Below are 19,411 nucleotides of genomic sequence, written 5' to 3'. Positions count from 1 at the left end.
AAATAAAGATAATTCAGTGAAACTTTCAATGAAAATTGTTCGTTGGTTTTCCTATGAAAAGACAAAATATGAGCGGGCACTCACAAAATTCCAATCTAAGACACGCATTTCTCGACTTTAGCCATCGAACTTTGAAGTTTGCTTTTTAGGTGCGAAAACGGAACTGGCGTTTTTGGGGTAGGTCAAGGTGGTAAGGCAGGTGAAGCCCAAAAAAGGCATTCTTACCTGAAACTCTCTATACTGAAATTTGAGACAAAATCCCGAGGAGTATATACCTCCGCACACCACTTGTGCATAGCTCAATAAAGTAGCACACAACACACCATGCGGTTGGTTGTATGGCTCACCACAATATTGCCGGGCTTTGTTAGAATCCTGCCTGTTTTCATCGAGAAGGGACAAGGAACTGTGCATACCTCCCGAACATCCAACTGGCAAGAGAGGGTTGGCAGACCAGGGGTCAGGTCAGTGCGCGAGATTGCAGAGATATGATTACAGACCAATAACTCGCGAACCCGTGAAAGTAGCCGCGGCCAATGTTGTCTGGCCCGAATGGGAAAATCTATGTAGTGGCTGTGATTGTGCATTGGTAGATCGATGGCTCGGATATGAGACCGTTCTCGCACACGCTCAGACTTACAATAGGGAGGCCAAACAAATTTAAAACTGACCAACAAAAAATTAAACAAATGTTAAACTAAATTTTCCTGTTTTTCTTTGAATAATTTTGTGAAATTTTCACACCTTTGGAGACAAAACGGAATGAAAAATTGTAATTTTAAGATCTTTATAACCTGGATAGATAAGAATAAATTGAATTTATAGGTAATGGCACGTAGACATTCTCCAATTTCCCCCTGAATGTTGGGTAATTCGTTTGATTTATTCCCTGATTTTTCTTTGGCTTTCTATGGCCTGACAACCAAAAAGGCTATGTCCTGGTCGTTACTGGAAGAATAAGGAGAAGATTTTTCTTCGTTTTCAATAATCCGTTTATTTCTCCTGAATTTCTCCAGTTTTCAGCCTCTGTTAAAAACACGAATCAAAAATTCCAACTTTGTAAATTTTTCCTTTTCATAAATTTTTAAGAGAGGAGTTGAACACCATTCCCAAAAACTACGATTTTTTCACATTCCGGGGTAGAAAGCCTTTGAAAAATTTAAATCAATATTATTATTGTTTTAATACAATAATCAATATTATTATTGAGTTTATACAATAATCAATATTATTATTGATTTTATACAATAATCAATACATTATTATAATTTTTTACGGACTTGATCGACAGAGAAAGCGTTGCCGTTCAAACGGCCATTCAAAAATCTCCCAACGTGGGACCAGATTTAGCATCAATCCTTCGACGAGTGCTTCGCGGAATCTCTCGAATCACATTAAGGTCAAGAGTCACTCCTCTTTCCACGCCTCGAATTTCCGTTTCTAATCAAAACATCGGTCTCCCAATCTCCCACTCGCGGGGTCGAAGTGCTTAGGTAGAAAACCCGACTTTGTATGAGGATCGTCGAAAGCGTTCAAGTGGCTCTGATCGATTCGGCTGAGAAAGAACACATTCAAGTATGTAGCTCAAAAATATTATTAGGAGAAAAACCAATGAACTTAATGTATAAATCTCCTACGTTTGAGGCTTACGCCTCACTTCGTCATTTTTCTCACGAGAGGATGTAACTAAATTTCGCTGGTGCCAAATTTCCCCACGCAAATTGCATTATTATACTGGGAGATTCTTGGGAATTTCGAGTTGAAAATTTTGCTGAGTGTCCTCCTAGTCTCATGCAGACATCAGGACAGGTTTGAATAACAGTTGCATGGGGAAATTTCTTGTAAAAATTTGATTTTATGGTCAATTTTGCGACCTTAAAATGAAATTATGTACCTTCGTTGGGCACCGACGAATTATATACCTAATTATTGGATTCAAATTTAAATTTATGCGCCATCTATTAGCATAAAATAGAGCTGGTAAACTGCTCGTAAATTTTTCTTGGGAATGCTACAAAATGTTTCCGGTAAAAAATAAAATTCTGGTTAAAAACTCTTGAATACCTTTATGAGTAGAGAGAATGTGGGCACTAGACCGTCTAAAGACCATTAATACCAGAAATATGGCGGCGACTTTGTATAAGAGGGAGTCTCCCCCCCCCCCCACCCCGACCGATTGCTCTTCTAAGAAAGTCTCCAACCACTAGGAATAGGTATAATGTGCTGGTTACACGCTTAAATTTCCATCAATTTCCGATCAAATTGTGACGGGTGCGCACCATCTACCATCAAAGTTCTGCGGCCTGCAAAAATTTGATGGTAGATGATGGAGCTGTGGGGCTCATCCTTCATCTGATTTCCACACAACCGTGCTTATTCCATGCTTATTTCAATCAACACGCTGTTTTAATTAATTTTACTCATCAATCTAGGTAACTCTCGACCGCCATCTTGGTCATCATTTTGATCGGAATTTGACGGAAATTTGAGCAAGTAACCAGGCCATTAGGTCCCTTTTTAGTAACTCTTTTCAAAATCTGAGACTTTCGTCTGGAGGCTCGAATAACGCAAGGACTTCGATTCGCGGAGAAGAATCAGCAAGTTGCGTGAGTGCGCGATTGCGAAAGGATTTTGGAATCTTGGCGCAATGCGATCTGAATATGGATAATCGCCTTGAATCCTAATTGATCGGCTCCGTCATCTGCTCCCAAGATCAGTTTACTGATCTATATAGAACCGATTCAGCTCAAAGGCCGAGCTACTATGACGTGTTCCAAACGACACTTTTTGCTAAAAAAAAGTTTTCTTGATTTAAGTAAGGTATAAGAAGTAAGTAAAAATAAGTAGGTATACTTCTTCGACTTGAAGGAAAGTTTTTAGCTGGAACTTTCGTTAATATCTTTGGACTTTAAAATCGATAATGTAAAGTTCTCATTTTCCCTTACCTCCTATACATTACGTAAGTTAATGGTAATGGCATCCCAAAATTCGATCCTTTTTTCTTGCACTACCAAAACCCTTTCCCTGGCACCTAAAAATTTTACATGGAAACTTACTTTTGGTGCCTTCGGCTGTTTCTAAGTCGAATAAATCTATTGCACTCCTACTATTTCCGACAATTAGGACTTTACTACTAACGTTCTTTTATAATAAAATTATTCCTTACTTTTTTGAAATTTGAATACGTGGAAAATTTCCAAAATCAACTCAAAAAGAAGAAATTAGCATTTATTTTTCACTCTCAGAAGAAAAATACGACTGAGTATCGGTTAATGTGGAAAAGGGATAGAACAAACTAACGCCATCTTTTGGTTGATGGTGAGTTTCTTGGTTCTTCAATGTTCTTCATGGCAAATCTAAGTTCCACCATAATGAGCACAATATTTCGGTCAACTTTACCCATGTATCACCACTCAAACCGCCAAACAAAGTTTCAAGAAGGCGTAATCTTCCGAACGTAAAACGCTGATTTCTCACTTCTAAATTGGGGTTGGAACATTTTAGCTTCCTGCAAAGGCGGTGGAGAGGGAGGGTTGTACTCACAAATTGACGCTTTCCAACCCATTTGCCAAATTTTTTTTATGAAAAGGAGAAGTAGGCGATATTCCCCTTCTTGTATGCCTCAGTGAACCCATCTCGTGGGCAGCGATATTGAAACCTTGAAAACGGTCAGCAACGAACTTGGCACAGATTGCTGTTTCACCTGCGGCAGTCAGAACTTGAACATGCGTTCTTATCACTCCGTAAGGGCACACTGATTCGGTAATCATAGTGCTGGTTCGATCTAAATAAAAAATATACCAGGATACCTTGCCTCCGGGAGATAAATACGGCATAGCAATAGTTCCTATGTCTTTTTTCTCACAGAATGATCTGGATGAATAAACCTTATTAACGAATGAAGTTCGGTGCTTCGGAAACCTGGGCTTTGCAGATAAAGATCTCATAGGTTCTATTTCCAAAGTTTTACATGAAGCCTAATTTAATTCCTGTGGTCCTCTATTCATTTATTCTATGTGCCCATCATGTCCTATGTGATGAGAAATTGGACTACATTTCGCAGCAGGGAACTACTATTTTTGGCTCATTTTAGGAACAACGTATGTGCCATTCGTTTCCCCGCGCAGATTAGTGCTTTTATAGGTGAGGCAGAAATAGTAGTTCCTAATTGAAAAATGTAATCTGGTCGAAATTTCTATTTTTGTGTTTGATTCTGAACAGTTCTCGAAGTATTATACTTGACATGCAACTTTTAAAAGATGGAAAAGAACCTTGATACCACATAATGGCAATTTTCGCACGCAAAAATCAAGTTTTGATAATCCGAGTGGCCATCTTCGAGTTTTTATCGCAAGATTCGGGGCAAAAAAGCACTTCTTATGCGGAAGAAAAGTTTCACGCTGGGTAGGATCACCTCTTAGGATAAAAATGGTTGGTATAAAAATATTTGATAATATATAAAACTACTATTTGATGCTAAAGCACTACTCGGAAATTGTACAAAAGTGTCCGTTAACCTCAGCTATCAAAATTTGGAGAGATGGGTTATAGCCGTAGATCTCTTACTGAGCCGTCCAAATATCAAGCCGTACGTATATTTAGACTACATTTTGCAATTAGGAACTATAAGTTCCGGCCCGGTTTAAAAACAACGTATGTGCCATTAGTTTCCCTATGCATATAAGTGTTTATTCAGATGAGCCAGAATTTATAGGTCCAAATTGCAAAATGCAGTCCATTTAGCCCAGGCCCATATAGCTCCAACCCCGCCCCAAAAAATTACTTCACGCTCATGTAAAACCTCCCTCTAGGCGTAATTTATGAATGATTATTTTGCCTCCACACCTATGTATCGATAAATTACAACTTTCAAGATCCTTTTGAAAATTGACTGGGCTTACGCTTGTGGATACTCATGTAGGCTGCACTACCAAAACTTACATCAGTCCACATTACGACCATTTTCTATATCATGACGTATTGCGGTTTGCAATGTTTAATGTTGGAGAGTGCTTTGAAAGGGGCTCGTCTAAGTGTGATTTCATCAATAAATTGCTGTAGGGATGAAATACTGAGCAAGAGCGAACTTAACGTCTATTTATATAACCTGGCTGAGAGGGATCGTAAAGTGAGGCGGAGAAAGAAAGAAAAGAGAGCCAAGTCAACCCTTTATCTAATCCGCTTAAGGTGGATTTGTAGCTTTACCACAGGCTTTGTTGATCGTATCCAACGAAGCTGTGAAAAAGTAAAATGCCAGAGGTCAAAAACCCTCAAACCCGCGCACAATGTTTGCGGGAAAGTTTCACTTTATTGCCGAATAGCATCATTTATTACGTCCATGTAAGGAAACTGCAACGTAGTCAGTGTGACCATACCCGTTGCCTCCATTTCTCTCGTGGCATCAGGAAATTCGACTTAGTAAATGTTGTCGTATCAAACGTTCATTTTGAGTTTAGTTTCAATACCTTAAAATACTGTGATTTCGTTGAAATAAATTACAGATGAAATTTAAGAAATCAATACTCATGAAAAAAGCGATCAATTTTCAATTACTTTTTCTGGCATTTGATCAAATTTTAAGCTTTGAGATGTAAATTCTACACATGCTAGATAAATTAATCGATATTTCACGTTCCTAAAAAACAGAGATTACAAGAAAGATGCCCATACTTCATTCAATATGATGAAAGTAATTTGAATAGAATGTATAACGAAACAAAAATTGAACAGGAAAAGAATGCAGGAAAAAATATGGGAGAGTCCGACTGAAGAAAATTAAAACCAAAATCAAATAATAATACAAATAATTAATTCACATTTATTGTACAAACAGCTTGAATCAGATTAGGAAACATTCAAAGTATAAAATTACAAATTTACAAGAAAATGGGAGAGGAAAATAAATACAAATACAAAGTGGTAAAACCGTTTCATTTGGTTGGGTAAGGTTCCATGTATAGTATACATACTGCCAGTTTGAGCTGGCAAGATGAATACCAGGTTTGATTGTCTCCAGTATATTTGTACAACAATTTAAAAAAAAAAAAACATAAAAGGAAATAAGATTACCCTTATTTTGTTAATGAAGAAATTATAACCCTCCAAACTAAAATAAAGGAAAAGAAAAGAAAGGAGGTTAATTGGAACAGATATAAAAACAAAATGACTGAGGCGAGAAAAAACAAATAAAGCTGATCATTGAGAAGATTAGGAGAGCAGGCACTATAAATGAGAGAAAAGGGGGTATAATTCTTAGAGCATTTGTATAGATTCTTACAGAAATCGATGGTCATTATAATTAAGATTATAATATGAATATCGAAACTCATTGTAAAAACTGAACAAAAAATGAATTGAGGTATTCAGATTGCGCAAGAAATGAGTTTTCACTCTCAGTATGATTACTTTCACCTTTTAATGACGAGCAATGAATGAGATGATAAATAAAATGCAATTATGATGTTTCTAATGGGTAGATCTTGAGCTTTTCAACGAGTGCCATTATTTTATTGGAGAACATAATCTTTACTTATAATTGGCCCATTTTCGTAACCGATTATACTTTCACTGACTCTTTTTTACTATCAATAGAAAATAAAGATTCAATGGCTCAGGAGAAAAGGGATCATGACCAGAATTTCTTCTTTGAGTAAAAATAAAGATTTCGAGTCTCTAACAAAATGCGATTTTGGAAACTAATGGACCAATTTTTTTTTCTTTTTCTTCTCTTTTTTTTCATTTCTCTAGCCCAGTTGCATTAACTAGATGTCTTGATGGTACAGAAACTTCAGAGCTATATATTGTGAAACTTCGATAAATATCTCCAATTTTAGGTTCCAATGAACAAAGGATACGCTGTAGAGTGTGTTTCCTAGTCAGTTTTCTAGAGACACGCACGAAGCAAAGCACTACCATTAGATTTAATTTTAAAAAAGAAAATAAGAAAAGGAGAGGTGGATTGACCCTTTACGATCCTAAATTTTTAGTTGGCTTGAAGGTGATGCCATATGAAAAAAAAGCACCTCGTCATATCTTTGGTCACAGCATTTTGTATTTTTGGCAACATTCAATCGTCTAGGGAATCTTACCTTGTGAACAGAGGCGATTCTTGAAAGTTGGCAGAACTGTTTTTCTTTCATCTAAATGAATGTAAAACAATCGATTAAAATCGATATTTTCACTGCATTTAAGTGGCGGAAGAACAGAGTTGCCAACTTGCAAAAACGCATCTACTTGTAAAGGAACTTACGCAAACAATTCAACAAAGAACTCAGCTTTGGGATACATACAAAATCTTTGAAAAGAAACGCAAAGAAACACTAAGATTTTCACCTCCGCCATCTCCAAAATTATTAGTGAAATAACGTGTTACTTGTAGGCACTATAAGAAACAAGGCACTACAGATTGATAGAATCTGAGAGTATAGAAATATTTTACGCAAAGAGGACTGGAATGACCGGATAAATAGGTCAGTTTAATGAGCTTTAATTAATAGAATTCTGAAATCTAGAAATCCAAAAACGCAAGGATAAAGTCGATGACTGTAGAAAATCTGATTGATGATTTTAAAAAATTCAGTGTAAAAGTAAAAAAATACAAACACTTTTTGGACTCTTCTCTAAGTAGACTAAGTACGAATCTAAATAGCAAAATGAAAAAGAAAAAAAAAAACGAGGAAAAAACAAATTTAGATAAGCATATTGATAAGAACAACCATGACCTTATCCAAATTCAAAGGGCGCATACACAAAGAAAACTAGGGAGACAATGCTACAAGATATGTAAACATTCGAAAACACTATAATAATATTTAAAGCAGTCCATTAGACGATATACCTTTTTGAAGAAAATACCACCAAAGAACACCCCGGAAAGATTTTAGTATATTATTTCTTTGTATTGCACACCCACAGGAATAGGTTTTGAGTGGAATGTGTGCTTGAAGATTCGAAGGGATCGTCCATAAAATCTTCAAGTTTAACGGAAGATCAGAAATTGGTTTTTTGGATAAAATTGATCGATGGGATTTTCAGTGCGAGTCGCACATTTTGAACGTTGAACGTGAAAATAGTGGTTTTTAGTCCGTATCATTGAGCTTTATGCGGAGATATATACCTTAAACCTCTTGGTGCGTTTCTGTTACGTTATCGACCTGGCTCCATCAAGTAGTAGTTTAATGGGTATGATGGTGGTACTTTTCTTTCGAAGCAAAACAACATAATCAGATAAGATTATCTTATGGCTGCTAATCATGCTCTAAGAAGTTATGTAACATCAATTCCATGCGAATTTGGAAACTTATTTGATCGTTTAAAGGTTGGCGAAAAAAGAGATAACACAAACATCCATCGCGGAGCTTCATAATTCCTTCGCCCGTTGTGATTTGAAAAGAAGATGGATCAACCTCGACGTTTTCAGAACACATTCTTGAAGTAGAAAAAATATCTAATGTGGAAAATTAAGGGGGTATGGGTGGTGTTTTTTTTCTTCTAATTATTAATTACTTAATTATTTTCGTTTTTTCCACGGTATGAAGAAGGTAAAGAGACGCATACCGTTAGGAAAAATATTGATATGCCCCTTGTTTCAACATTATCATTTGGGATGAAAAATGAGAAAAGGTGAACGTATACGAACGTGCATAACTTTAGACCTTTAAATGTACACGATTAATAAAATGGCAAATGGAGGGGCGAAATGTAGAAAAGAGCGATGACGGTTAAAGACAGACAGTGGGAATAGAGACCATGAATTTCGATAAAAATTTCAATTAGAATTAGAAAAATTAGAAAAATTCAATTAGAAAAATTTCAATTTCGATTAGAATTTCAATAAAATAGTACTACTAAAAATGTAGCTGACAACCAAACGCTTCAAACGGGCTTATTCTTTGCAGACTGTTAAGAGAACTGGAAAAGTTCCTATTTTTTGGTCTTAAATAGTTGATGATTGAGGAGAAAACAGATTAGAAACCAATTTCAATGAAAAATCTATGAAATTATTTAACGACTTTGACGCAATGTTCAAAGCTAAAAGGGATCAGTAATTCCTTAATTCTTTTTCGCTTGAAAAATAAAAAATAATTTTTTCAAATGATGATCTTTTCAATGAAAGCCTACCACGACCGATTAATCACTCAAATTGACTGATTACCTCTTTGTTCTCTTCTGCAGAGAAACGTACAACTTGTGACTTAAAACTTTCAAGAAGCAATATTTGTTACCAGAACACAAATTAATTCCTGAATATTACCGGATGAATTCAGAAAGAACAAAAATAAATATAAGGACAATTTTCTGCCGACCGAAGAATTTTTAGATTTTAGCATTAAGCTCTAAAAACTACGTATAGAGGGTCCTGCTCTCTTGCCATATTATAAAAACTGAAAAAAGTCTATGCTACAGATGCTCCAATTTTTCACCGGAAAACGTATAGCCAGCTTCGTAACAAACCGGCGCCACAACATTCGACTAGAAGGTGGTTTGGTCGTTGAGAACGTGGATGCACTGCTGATGTCCGAACTTCAGAAGACCAGCGCAGTGCTTTTTGAACAAGCATTCGTTTGTTAGTTTTAACGCTTGGTTAGTGGTAGTCGTTGCACGGGAAACGAGGAATTGGAGTATTTTATGACAATTTAAGGCACAAAAAAACCTGACAATTATGTACAACATTTTGGGTTGCTTACGTACAATAATTACATGGGTTCGGTGGCGTATGAAAATTAACCGGAGGACGCAATGAGGATTAGCTTTCAGACGCAAGCTATGAAACCTTGAGGTATATTCTTGACAAATAACAGGTTTAAAGAACACTAAAGTACACGTGTCACCACAGTGTGTAGAGTAATGAATCTCAAGAAGTACTCCGTGTGGGAGAATATGCACCTGAGAAAAATTCTGAAATCAACTCCTCCGCAAGATATTGGGAGAGCACCTGATGGTACGAATCAAAGATGACATACTTTTTCATTTGCACCTCATTTATACTTCATCATTTCATTTTTGTAAGGAATCATAATTTCATAATTACGAAAAAAAAATTTATAATTAACTTTTAAGGCCCCGTAGAAATAATTTCCTGATTACTCTTTGTACGAACCGATTTATATGTAAGTATTCAACAACGATACAAAATTACAAATATCACACAATTTCTATAGATAATCTCTGATTATAATGGATTTAAGAGTTGAAGAACGCGTTGTAACTTATTTCGATACCGAAAGAATGTTGACGCGAGAAAAGACAACGGTCACTCCGGATAATTTATGAACGCCCCTCCGAACAAAATACATACATATTTATATGTAAAAACATAATCTAGTAAAGTGAATATCTTTGTTTCCACTATTTAAACAAAATGTAACATTAAGGAGTTTGATTGATGGTAGCAAAATCAAGCCGTACGAGAAGAAATTGATAAAATAGATAAAAATAAAAAGGTAACTTAAAACGTTGGAAAAGAAAGTAAAAATCATAACTGCTTTACGCTTTGGCTAAAGAATATTGATTACTAACGATTCTTTACAACAAGAGTATGACTCAAGAAAAGGAATAAAGAGTAGACTCAATTAAGTAGATTAGTGGTACTTTTTAAGGTTAGGATATGGACCAAGATGGATTTACCTGTGAGTAAAAAATAAACTATAATAAAAAAAATAGGTGATATAGAAAGAAATAAGAGAGCTATTAATGTGGAAAGTAAAGGGAAAAAATTGGACAGAAAAGAAAAAATATCAGAATTTGATGTAAGATAGTACAGCTAGAAATCCTTTTCGATTTTGAGGCTATATCAGAATACCCACTATGTCCTCATGAGTGAATGAAATTCATTTCTACGAGAGAAAACACAACCCTTACTTAAAACAAAAAGTCTATTGAAAATTGATTGATTTTAAATTAATGAAAGTATTGATTTCAATCAATTAATTTTACATCTATGCGTACATTGGGTGAGATTTACGTGAATTAAAACCACAAGTCAACCAAAATCTGCACATATGATAACATCGAGTCTCCCTCAAAATCAGGACGACATACAGAGAGCTAATCCATCAATCCTCGTCAAGAAAAAAATCAAATTACACACATGAATAAACAAAAGAAGAAGAAAGTTTGTTACACCATTGGCGAGGAACCTATACGAAGACAAAATCGACCTAGCGACGAAGGGTACTGCATAAAAATTCCTATCCTTGATACATTAATTTTGATTGGAGCTACACACACAGCGAGAGCCTCATTCTGAGCAATAGTCATTTTTGTGCGATAAAAACGCGGTACTAACCTTCAAATTTTCAGATTAAAAATTGTGAATCTGGGGGAGAAACACCAGACCTTAAAAATAAATAACGATACCTGAAGCGCGATGAACACCCGACATTTTAACGAGTTACTGAAGCATGATTTAGATAATTATTGATTATTAATTGCACGATTAAATAGTTTGTCAGTATAGAAATTGGTGATGTAGAAAAATAATTTACGACAATAGGGAAAAATATATGCAGATGGAAGAATTCCTTCATCTAATAAAAAAATAAGGCAAATCGAGTCATTCCAAACACTGATAGCTGATGAAATGGCAGCTGGGCGCGGAGTCTAGATTTTGGGGGGGATGCAAGTCTGGGTGAAAGGAGATGGGGATGAATATATCGGAAGATCCTGTAGTGGAGGTGAACAAACATCGAGATGTCGTGATTAAAATAATATTATCGCCAAAAAAGCGGGGAAACCCGACTACGGACTCATTTTATTGTCTTCTCCTGAACAATCTCTCAGATCACCCTAGCAGCCTAAATCATCAGAACGTGGAAATTCCCATTTCGCTTGGATTGCGATCTATTACGTCAATTACTTTCGGCTTCAAAAAGGGGTTTCAAAAGTGATTTTTCGGGGGAAAACAGCGGTAGACGTTCCAGCAGAGTGTATTTCCGCTTTTCGCTATGAGTTCGACTCATCATCGATATCTCAGCAGAACTTTCAAGATATGTCGATGTTCGTTCACTTTACTGAAAAACCGTTTCCTGAACAGTTTCTCGTTGCGATAAAGAAAAGACTGGTTGCGTTAAAACATCGATCAACCAACCGGGGAAAAATTTTGGTCGTATCAACGGAAATTTTCTTTTCGTAGTGCAATTTTTTTGGTTTTCACGAATAAAAAATATCACTACGACGAAAAAACTTCCGTTAATACAACTAACGACTTACCTTAGCGAAATAAGTAAGTTTTTACCGCAATGAGAATGTTAGAGATTGCCCAGGAAACTGTTTTCTTTATTATACTGCCGTGCTAAGGAAAAACGTCATATAAACCTTCAGGCGTTGCCAAACTACCGTTGGAGGGTCACGAATTTCCGGAGATATTTGTAAATATTGTCCTTCCAATCTTTCAGCTAATTCTGTTCTCAATTTTACTCAAAGTTCTTGAAAATTTCTCGGAAAAAGATTCAAAACTTTCCTCAAAAATAAACATTTTATCGGAGAAAATTTGGCAACTCTCGAATGTTCATACGGCGTTTTTCCTTAGCACGGCAGTATAATAATTGATCAAATTCGTCTCAAAACTCCAATGCGTAGTAACGTGGGGTATTTCACATCATCGAGTTAAATTCTGTTGTGTCATCATACGAATTGTTCATTACACTGAATATAGTCTTAAATCGAGGGTGGAGGTTGAGAGATTGAGGAATGGGGATGGGATAAGCGCTGGGAGGGACTACATGGCTCATGCTACTAGATGTACTGTCTACGGGGCGGGGAGCGGCGATGCTCTGGCGATGCAAACGATGCGATCACAAGATGCGACAGTCAAGATTTTTAGATTGGTTTTTTGGGAGTTTACATTCTAGCGCGGAGTCCATGTATCGTTGGTAGGCGGTTTGAGCGTTGAGAGTACGAGTACCTGTCCGTCGGTGCCAGACGCTGCTCTTGGAGCTCTCCTCGTTTTCGGGAGCCTCCGTCCGCGGGTCCTCCGACAGATCCTCCGTGTCATCATCGTTGTCCGAATCCTGAAACATAAAACCAGAAATTCGTTAATGGAAGTTCTTCAACTAGTTATCAGAAAAAAAAAAATAAAAACAGAACAGAAACAAAAACCACACTGGAAAAAAACACATTGGATCTAGAGTCCAGACTCTTGAAAACATTGACAAGAAAAAGGACTCTTGATTCAATCAGATTTTTGCTTAAATCAAAAGAAAATCTGCTCAAATTAAGAGCCTTGGTTCTTGATTCAAGCTAAAATCTGATTGAATCAAGAGTATTTTTTCTTGTCCATGTTTTTAAAAGTCCGGACTCTAGATCCAATGTGTTTTTTTTCCGGTGCACGAACAAATCACAAAGTTCCCATCATTTACATACAAATAACTACGAGAAAAGTTGCAATGACTCGAAGATGAAATGCTAGAACGCCTCAATTCGTCGTTCTTCCACGACAGAACGTAACTACATTTTAATATTACCAAATTTCCCCTCGCAAATTTCATGTATACTGAGGAATTCTTGGGTATTTATAACTGAGTATTCTACTGATTTTTCTTCTGATCTCCTGCAAAAATCAGGAAAAATTCAGACCAAAATGACACATGCATACTTTGTGAAATAATGCATTTTTTTAGTCAATTTTGTAACCTAGGAATGGAGTTACGTTCCTTCGTTCAGAAAACGAAGAATTGCGCAATAGAGACATCCCTTGGACACGAATAGTTGCATTCTTGAGTTACTATCAATGTCCGAAAGCGTTCGTAGGGTTGTGGCAAGTAAAAAGAACGTCAAAACGCCTTCAATTTTTGGATATGCAATGCGGACATCCCTTAAGCACGAATAGTTGTATCCTTAGGTTACTATCAATGTCCAAAAGCGTTCGTAGGTTCGTAGCCAGTACACGGGGCGCCGGAACGCCTTCAATTTTTAGGGTATGCAATACGGACATCCCTTGAGCACGAATAGTTGCATCCTCGAGCCTGGAGTTATTACCGTTGTCCAAAAGCGTTCTCACAATCAATCTCGGATTTGTCATTAAAATACCACCAATCAAAATGGTGGTGCTAAAATTTGCAACACCACGATTGAGCGAACAGCAACTTTGCACTAAAATTTTATCGGGTCGAGTTCCGAAACTGGATTCGATAAAAACCGAGAGCTGCACATAAATTGACAAAGCACTGACAATTTTTCACCGAAGAGAAAGAGAGAAGCGAGGGCTTGTAAAATGCTTCGCGAAATGGACGATGGAGCTCGGATTGCGAAAGAAATGCCATTTTTCAACAACACCTTACTCCTACTCATAAAAATAAAATGAGCAAAAAGAGAGAAAAAGATAGTGAGGAAATGTGTTGCGATTGAAATACGATGCTCCGCATGAGGTGCTGTTGCTCAACTTTGACATTTTCATGACATTTTAGATGGAGTTAGGGGGGAGGGGGGAAGGGGGGCTCCGGATAAAAAAATAGGCGCGACCTGGAGCTGGTGATCAGATTCCCCTCGATCTCTCAATCCCCCTTCATATGTCTTGTCCCGTTCGAGTCATGACAATGCCACAACTTACGCGAGAGGAAAGAATAAAATTCACCCCTCTTGAGAGGTGCCTAGGAACTGATTGTGAGTTCTGATGTTCCCCCGCCATGACTGCCCTCCCATACTGCCGTGCTGAGGAAAAACGCCGTATGAGCCTTCAGACGTTGCCAAATTTCCTTCGTTAAAAACCGAAATTACGGTTCCACACTATTTTGCTCTATAATCTAGGAAATAAAATCAAGTAAATTACAGTTCAAATTTTTGAATGTATATACATGCTTAACAGCCGCTTTTACAGCGGAGATTCTCGCTCTACGACGCCCAATCGCTATTGCCCCCTATCTTCCCTGAGATCATCTGGCAATTGACACCTCCTGATCTCCTCCTCCACCCCTTGTCGCCAACCTCTCACAGGACCCCCACGCCGTCTCCTCCCTGGAGGAACCCAACCGAAAACTAAACAATTCTGAGACTCTTTCCATCGTTCAAAAAATGCGAGACCCGATTTCACCCTACATTCAACACAATTCGTTGTTTCCCCTTACAAAGGAACGTAACTCAATTCCAAGGTCGCAAAGTTGACTAAAACAAATCAATTTTTAAAGAAAATAGACCCGCACAATTTTCGTCGAAATTCGTCTGATTTTCACATGGGATCGGAAGAGAAGTCCGAGAAATTTTCCGTCAGAAATTCTCGAGATTCTCGTGGTAAAATGCTATTTGCGCAAGAAAATCTGGCAACATCGAAATAAAGTTACGTTCTTTCGTGTGAGAAACTACGCATTGCGTCAGAGTTTATACGAGGGCGGTGTGAATCAGGTCCTAGGTCACTCGAGAGTCGAGCCGACCGAAACTTCGCCTCCGAAACTCGTACTTTGAGGTTCGAAAAAGCTGCGCGACCTGGACACCGCTCGTGATCAGCGACGCGCGCCGATCAGGCGATCAGTCGAGCCGATCGGATCGGGGACCCCACCTATCGGGAGCAGAGCGGAACCACCCACAAACCAGCGCACGTTCAAGGTTGCGTCGCGACGCCACGACGGACGCGGTCGCGCGAGCGTCGCACGCCGCACCGTGGGAGTGCTCACACCTCGATTTGACCCCCCCCCCCCCCCCGCAACTGTCCAACGCCGATAATGCCCTCCGGTTATATAACCCATCAGCGACTCAAGAGCACAATCGTTCATTGTACTCCCAACGGAGCTGCTCCGAACGCACTTCGCTCTCAGAGAAAAATATTGCTCCTCGTATTTTATGCACTCGAGCTGTTGCATGGCTTTCAGTTGCAGTAGCTACACTGAAAAAAAAAAAATATTGCTGAAATTTCCGTGCACGCGGGTATTTCATGGCATGTTGTAGCTAAAAAACGAACGTGCAAACCATGCAGGTAAAATCGCCACGCAACTAACTTAGCCACACGCGTGTAGGTGATTTTGCTCTCTGAAAAGCTACATCTGTTACCTTTTTAGTTATTCTTCCGTGAATTCCGCTATTTCAGCCTAACTATTGAGCTATTTTAACTGTTCGCAAAGTACCAATACCAAAAAATGCAGTTACACTTCCAAGCTACTCGATGCATGATTAACTGCATGAAGGCGCGCAGATGTAGCAAATCGGTGTAAAGCTTTACGAAGTGAAGAAAATTTTGCTTCACCCTGAATCGGTGAATTAGCAATCCTTTTTTTTTCAGTGTAGGCGTGAAAGATCGATTATATCGATATTTTCCCGTTTAAAGTTGAGGGAAAGAATCGATTATTTAAGTGAATGTTGCGAACAGTGTTCCTTTCTTGTATGACTAGTAAAATTCTACGTGCCAAATTATCAACTGCCTTGAAAATTCACGACGTTAATCAAAATATTTCAACGTGAAAGTCGAGATCCTTTCCGCGCGTAAAACACTCCGCGTCACTTCACTCAGGCATACTGAACCTGATTTGAGGTCCTCATAAAACATTTCGAGTTTTGATGATGTATGGCCCGCGAAGATCGGCTCTCGCACGCGAACGTGCAATCCTGTCATCCACAATTAAAACTGTGTACGCGAGCACGCGGTTGACCCAAAAATAAAGCGAGCAAACCCATTTTAATTCAACGCCTTGACGAGAGCCGCGGTTTCACTTCCAAGCGCTAATGAAATCCGACCGTCATTTTTGCTCCTTCATCGCACAACACCAACAACCGACCCGAAAAGAGAGAAAAAAAAACGGAATCTTTTAATTGAATTCCCCGCGTCATTTCGGCAAAATCCGCACACGGGGTTGTCGCGGACGGAGGAGGAAGGGAGAGGACACGATAAACAAAGAGAGAGGGAGAGAACGGTAATCTAGGATTCCAATTAAGTTCAAATGACGGGGCTAAAAAAAAGTAAGCAATGAGTTTATTTTGCGTCTCGTCTCTGCAGAGCGGGATATTGAACCTGCTTCGACAGAGATACAACCCGAAGAGGTACGGAGGGCGCACAGTGGATCGAGTTGATGAGAGAAGTCGGGCGTGAAATTTTTAAATAAAACTGCAAATTTTGATGTTTAAATCGTCACAATTTAAATTCTAAGGGGTGTTTCTGGCAGGAAATTTCACGGGGAAACCAATGGAGCCACCTTTGGAACCTCAAAATATTGTATAAACAGAGTTATCAGATCTTAAAGTTTCCGAATTTTGTCCGATCTCTCCTATTGACTCGATCCACTGTGAGGCGGTGCACCGTGGTGACCGTTAATTATCATCATCCTCGCTGTCAGGTCAGCTTGTTAATTGCTGCTCTGGGACTTTTTCGAGCGCATAAAATTGTTTTTCAGCGTTTTAAATGTTGCAAAAGCAGCAGTTAATCAAGCAAAACATCGTGCCCGAAAGAAAAGTCAGCGAGTGTTACCCTCTTTTATGGGAGCTGTTGTAAAAGCTCTGATTTATCACTCTGCCTCGCATTTTTCAACCAATTTTTTTGTTTGCAATTTGCGTAAGGCATTAGCAGGTTCAAGCGTTCAACTTAAAGGTAATAAAATCTTCGAGGATCTTTGAGCTTAAGAAATACTCGCGCTTTTAACAATCTTGAGAAAATTCCTTGTGTAAAAGTCAAGTTTGAGATTAGGGTAAAGCTCATTTCAAACTCATGGAAGTTCAAATAACTTTGTGATGTTTGGATGATGGAGGCATTGAAACCGTCATCATTCTTACAAAGGATTTTCTTCTTTTGTAATGAACGCTGCTTCAAGATTATGTACAACCCTCATACAGTCAGAGTCGTCATGGTCGAATGCTTTTTCGCTTGGAAGGTCAGAGACCCTAAAATATGTGCACTGGAAAAAAAAAAAAAAAACACATTGGATCTAGAGCCCAGACTCTTAAAAACATCGACAAGAAAAAGCACTCTTTATTCAATCAGAAACTAGCTTAAGTCAAGAACCAAGCCTCTTAATTTAAGCTGATTTCCTTTTGATTTAAGCTTAAATCTGATTGAATCAAGAGTACTTTTTCTTGTCGATGTTTTTAAGAGTCTGGACTCTAGATCCAATGTGTTTTTTTTTTTTTTTTTTTTTTTTTTTTTTTTTTTTTTTTTTTCCCCAGTGTGGGTTAAATGATTTTACGATCAAGGATGGAAGGTCAGAATAATGTAATCGACAAAAAGTTTGGAAACCAAAAAGCAGTAGTCTCCTGCATGGCGAGATTCAAATGACTCGATTACAGAAACCAGTGCAGTGACGCTAACGGAGGCAACGAGGTGCGCGGGGCCATCACATAACAAGCACGGGTGTGTGTGGTAGACATGGAACGTGTGACGGTCTAGAGGCGTGAGTGAGTACGTGTGAAGCGGGTGGTGACCGTGTCGCGGCGCGGCGCGGCGCCGCACAGTGGATCGAGTCAATAGGAGAGGTCGGACAAAATTTGGAAACTTTAAACGCTCATAAATCCGTTTATGTAAGACTTTGAGGTTCTAAGAGTGGTTTTATTGATTTCCTCGTGAAATTGTCTTCAAGAATCACCCCTTATTGTTCAATATGTGACGAAATAAATATCAAAATTTGCAGTTTCAGTTAAAAATTCCATGTCCGACCTCTCTGATTGATTCGATCCACCGTGCGCCGGGCGTCGTCTATTCGAGAGTGAAAGGCGCATGCGCAATCAGAAACGGGTTAGCGCCCGAGAACTGACTTCTGAACTCTGCTCGTTAGCCCTATGCTAACGACCCTGCTCATTTGCTTGCCCCCACCCTATATAGCACGCGTTTCTAATATCTCTATGGTCTTACAGCTTTTGTTATGAATAATACAGAAAATATTAAATAATATTAACAATAGTCAGCTACCGTAAGGTAGTTGAGAGTAAAGAGAAAGTGGGAAATATGTCACAGTAGGCGTTGTCGAAATTGTACAATTTCTGAATTTTCTGGAACAGGATAAACCACAAATCTACTCGAAAATTTGACTGAAAAATTCTAGTTCCAGCTCGGAGAATTTTGAAGGAAGATTGGGTCCCCACAAGAGAGCGTTCAGCACACGCCCGTTGGGGGCGCCGCGGCGCGGCGTGCTGCCAGCGCGAAACGCGCACTGGCCCCTACAAACCTAAAGGACTACTTCACGCATTGCGCAATGCTTGAAGTATCCCCTTAGGTTTGTAGGCGTCAGTGCGGGTTTCGAGCTGGCAGTGGCAGCAGGCCGCGCCGCAGCGTGCCATAAACTTGCCGACAATTAATAGGTCAGGGTGTTAAAATGTAGGCAATTTGACATCAAATTCGAAATTGGCGACTCAAAAAAATATAGGTTGGGATCAGTTGCGCTAGTTTTGATGGTTTAAGCTTATATATCGGTAAAAATAATGGTCACTGTCACAATGCCTGGTTTTCAAGTCCAAGATTATTTAGAATATCGGCCTTAAAAAAACACAAACAATGCCATTATTC

General features: G+C 38.5%; 1 protein-coding gene across 3 annotated transcripts in view; it reads right to left on the bottom strand.

Annotated features, from left to right (window-relative positions):
* The window catches only part of spir (spire type actin nucleation factor), a 442,084-nt gene that overhangs the window by 26,181 nt on the left and 396,492 nt on the right, over positions 1-19,411 (bottom strand). For 2 of the 3 annotated variants that reach the window (XM_072302604.1, XM_072302605.1), the window contains one exon: positions 12,845-13,010. In XM_072302604.1, the coding sequence (XP_072158705.1) occupies positions 12,845-13,010 (166 nt within the window). The remainder of the gene's footprint in view (positions 1-12,844; positions 13,011-19,411) is intronic. The other variant, XM_072302606.1, reaches the window with a different exon arrangement.

Source organism: Bemisia tabaci, chromosome 7 (genome assembly GCF_918797505.1).
Source record: "Bemisia tabaci chromosome 7, PGI_BMITA_v3".
NCBI classification, from domain to species: domain Eukaryota; kingdom Metazoa; phylum Arthropoda; class Insecta; order Hemiptera; family Aleyrodidae; genus Bemisia; species Bemisia tabaci.
The sequence above is the reverse complement of the archived record's forward strand: the minus strand, read 5'-3'. Positions and strand labels throughout refer to the sequence as shown.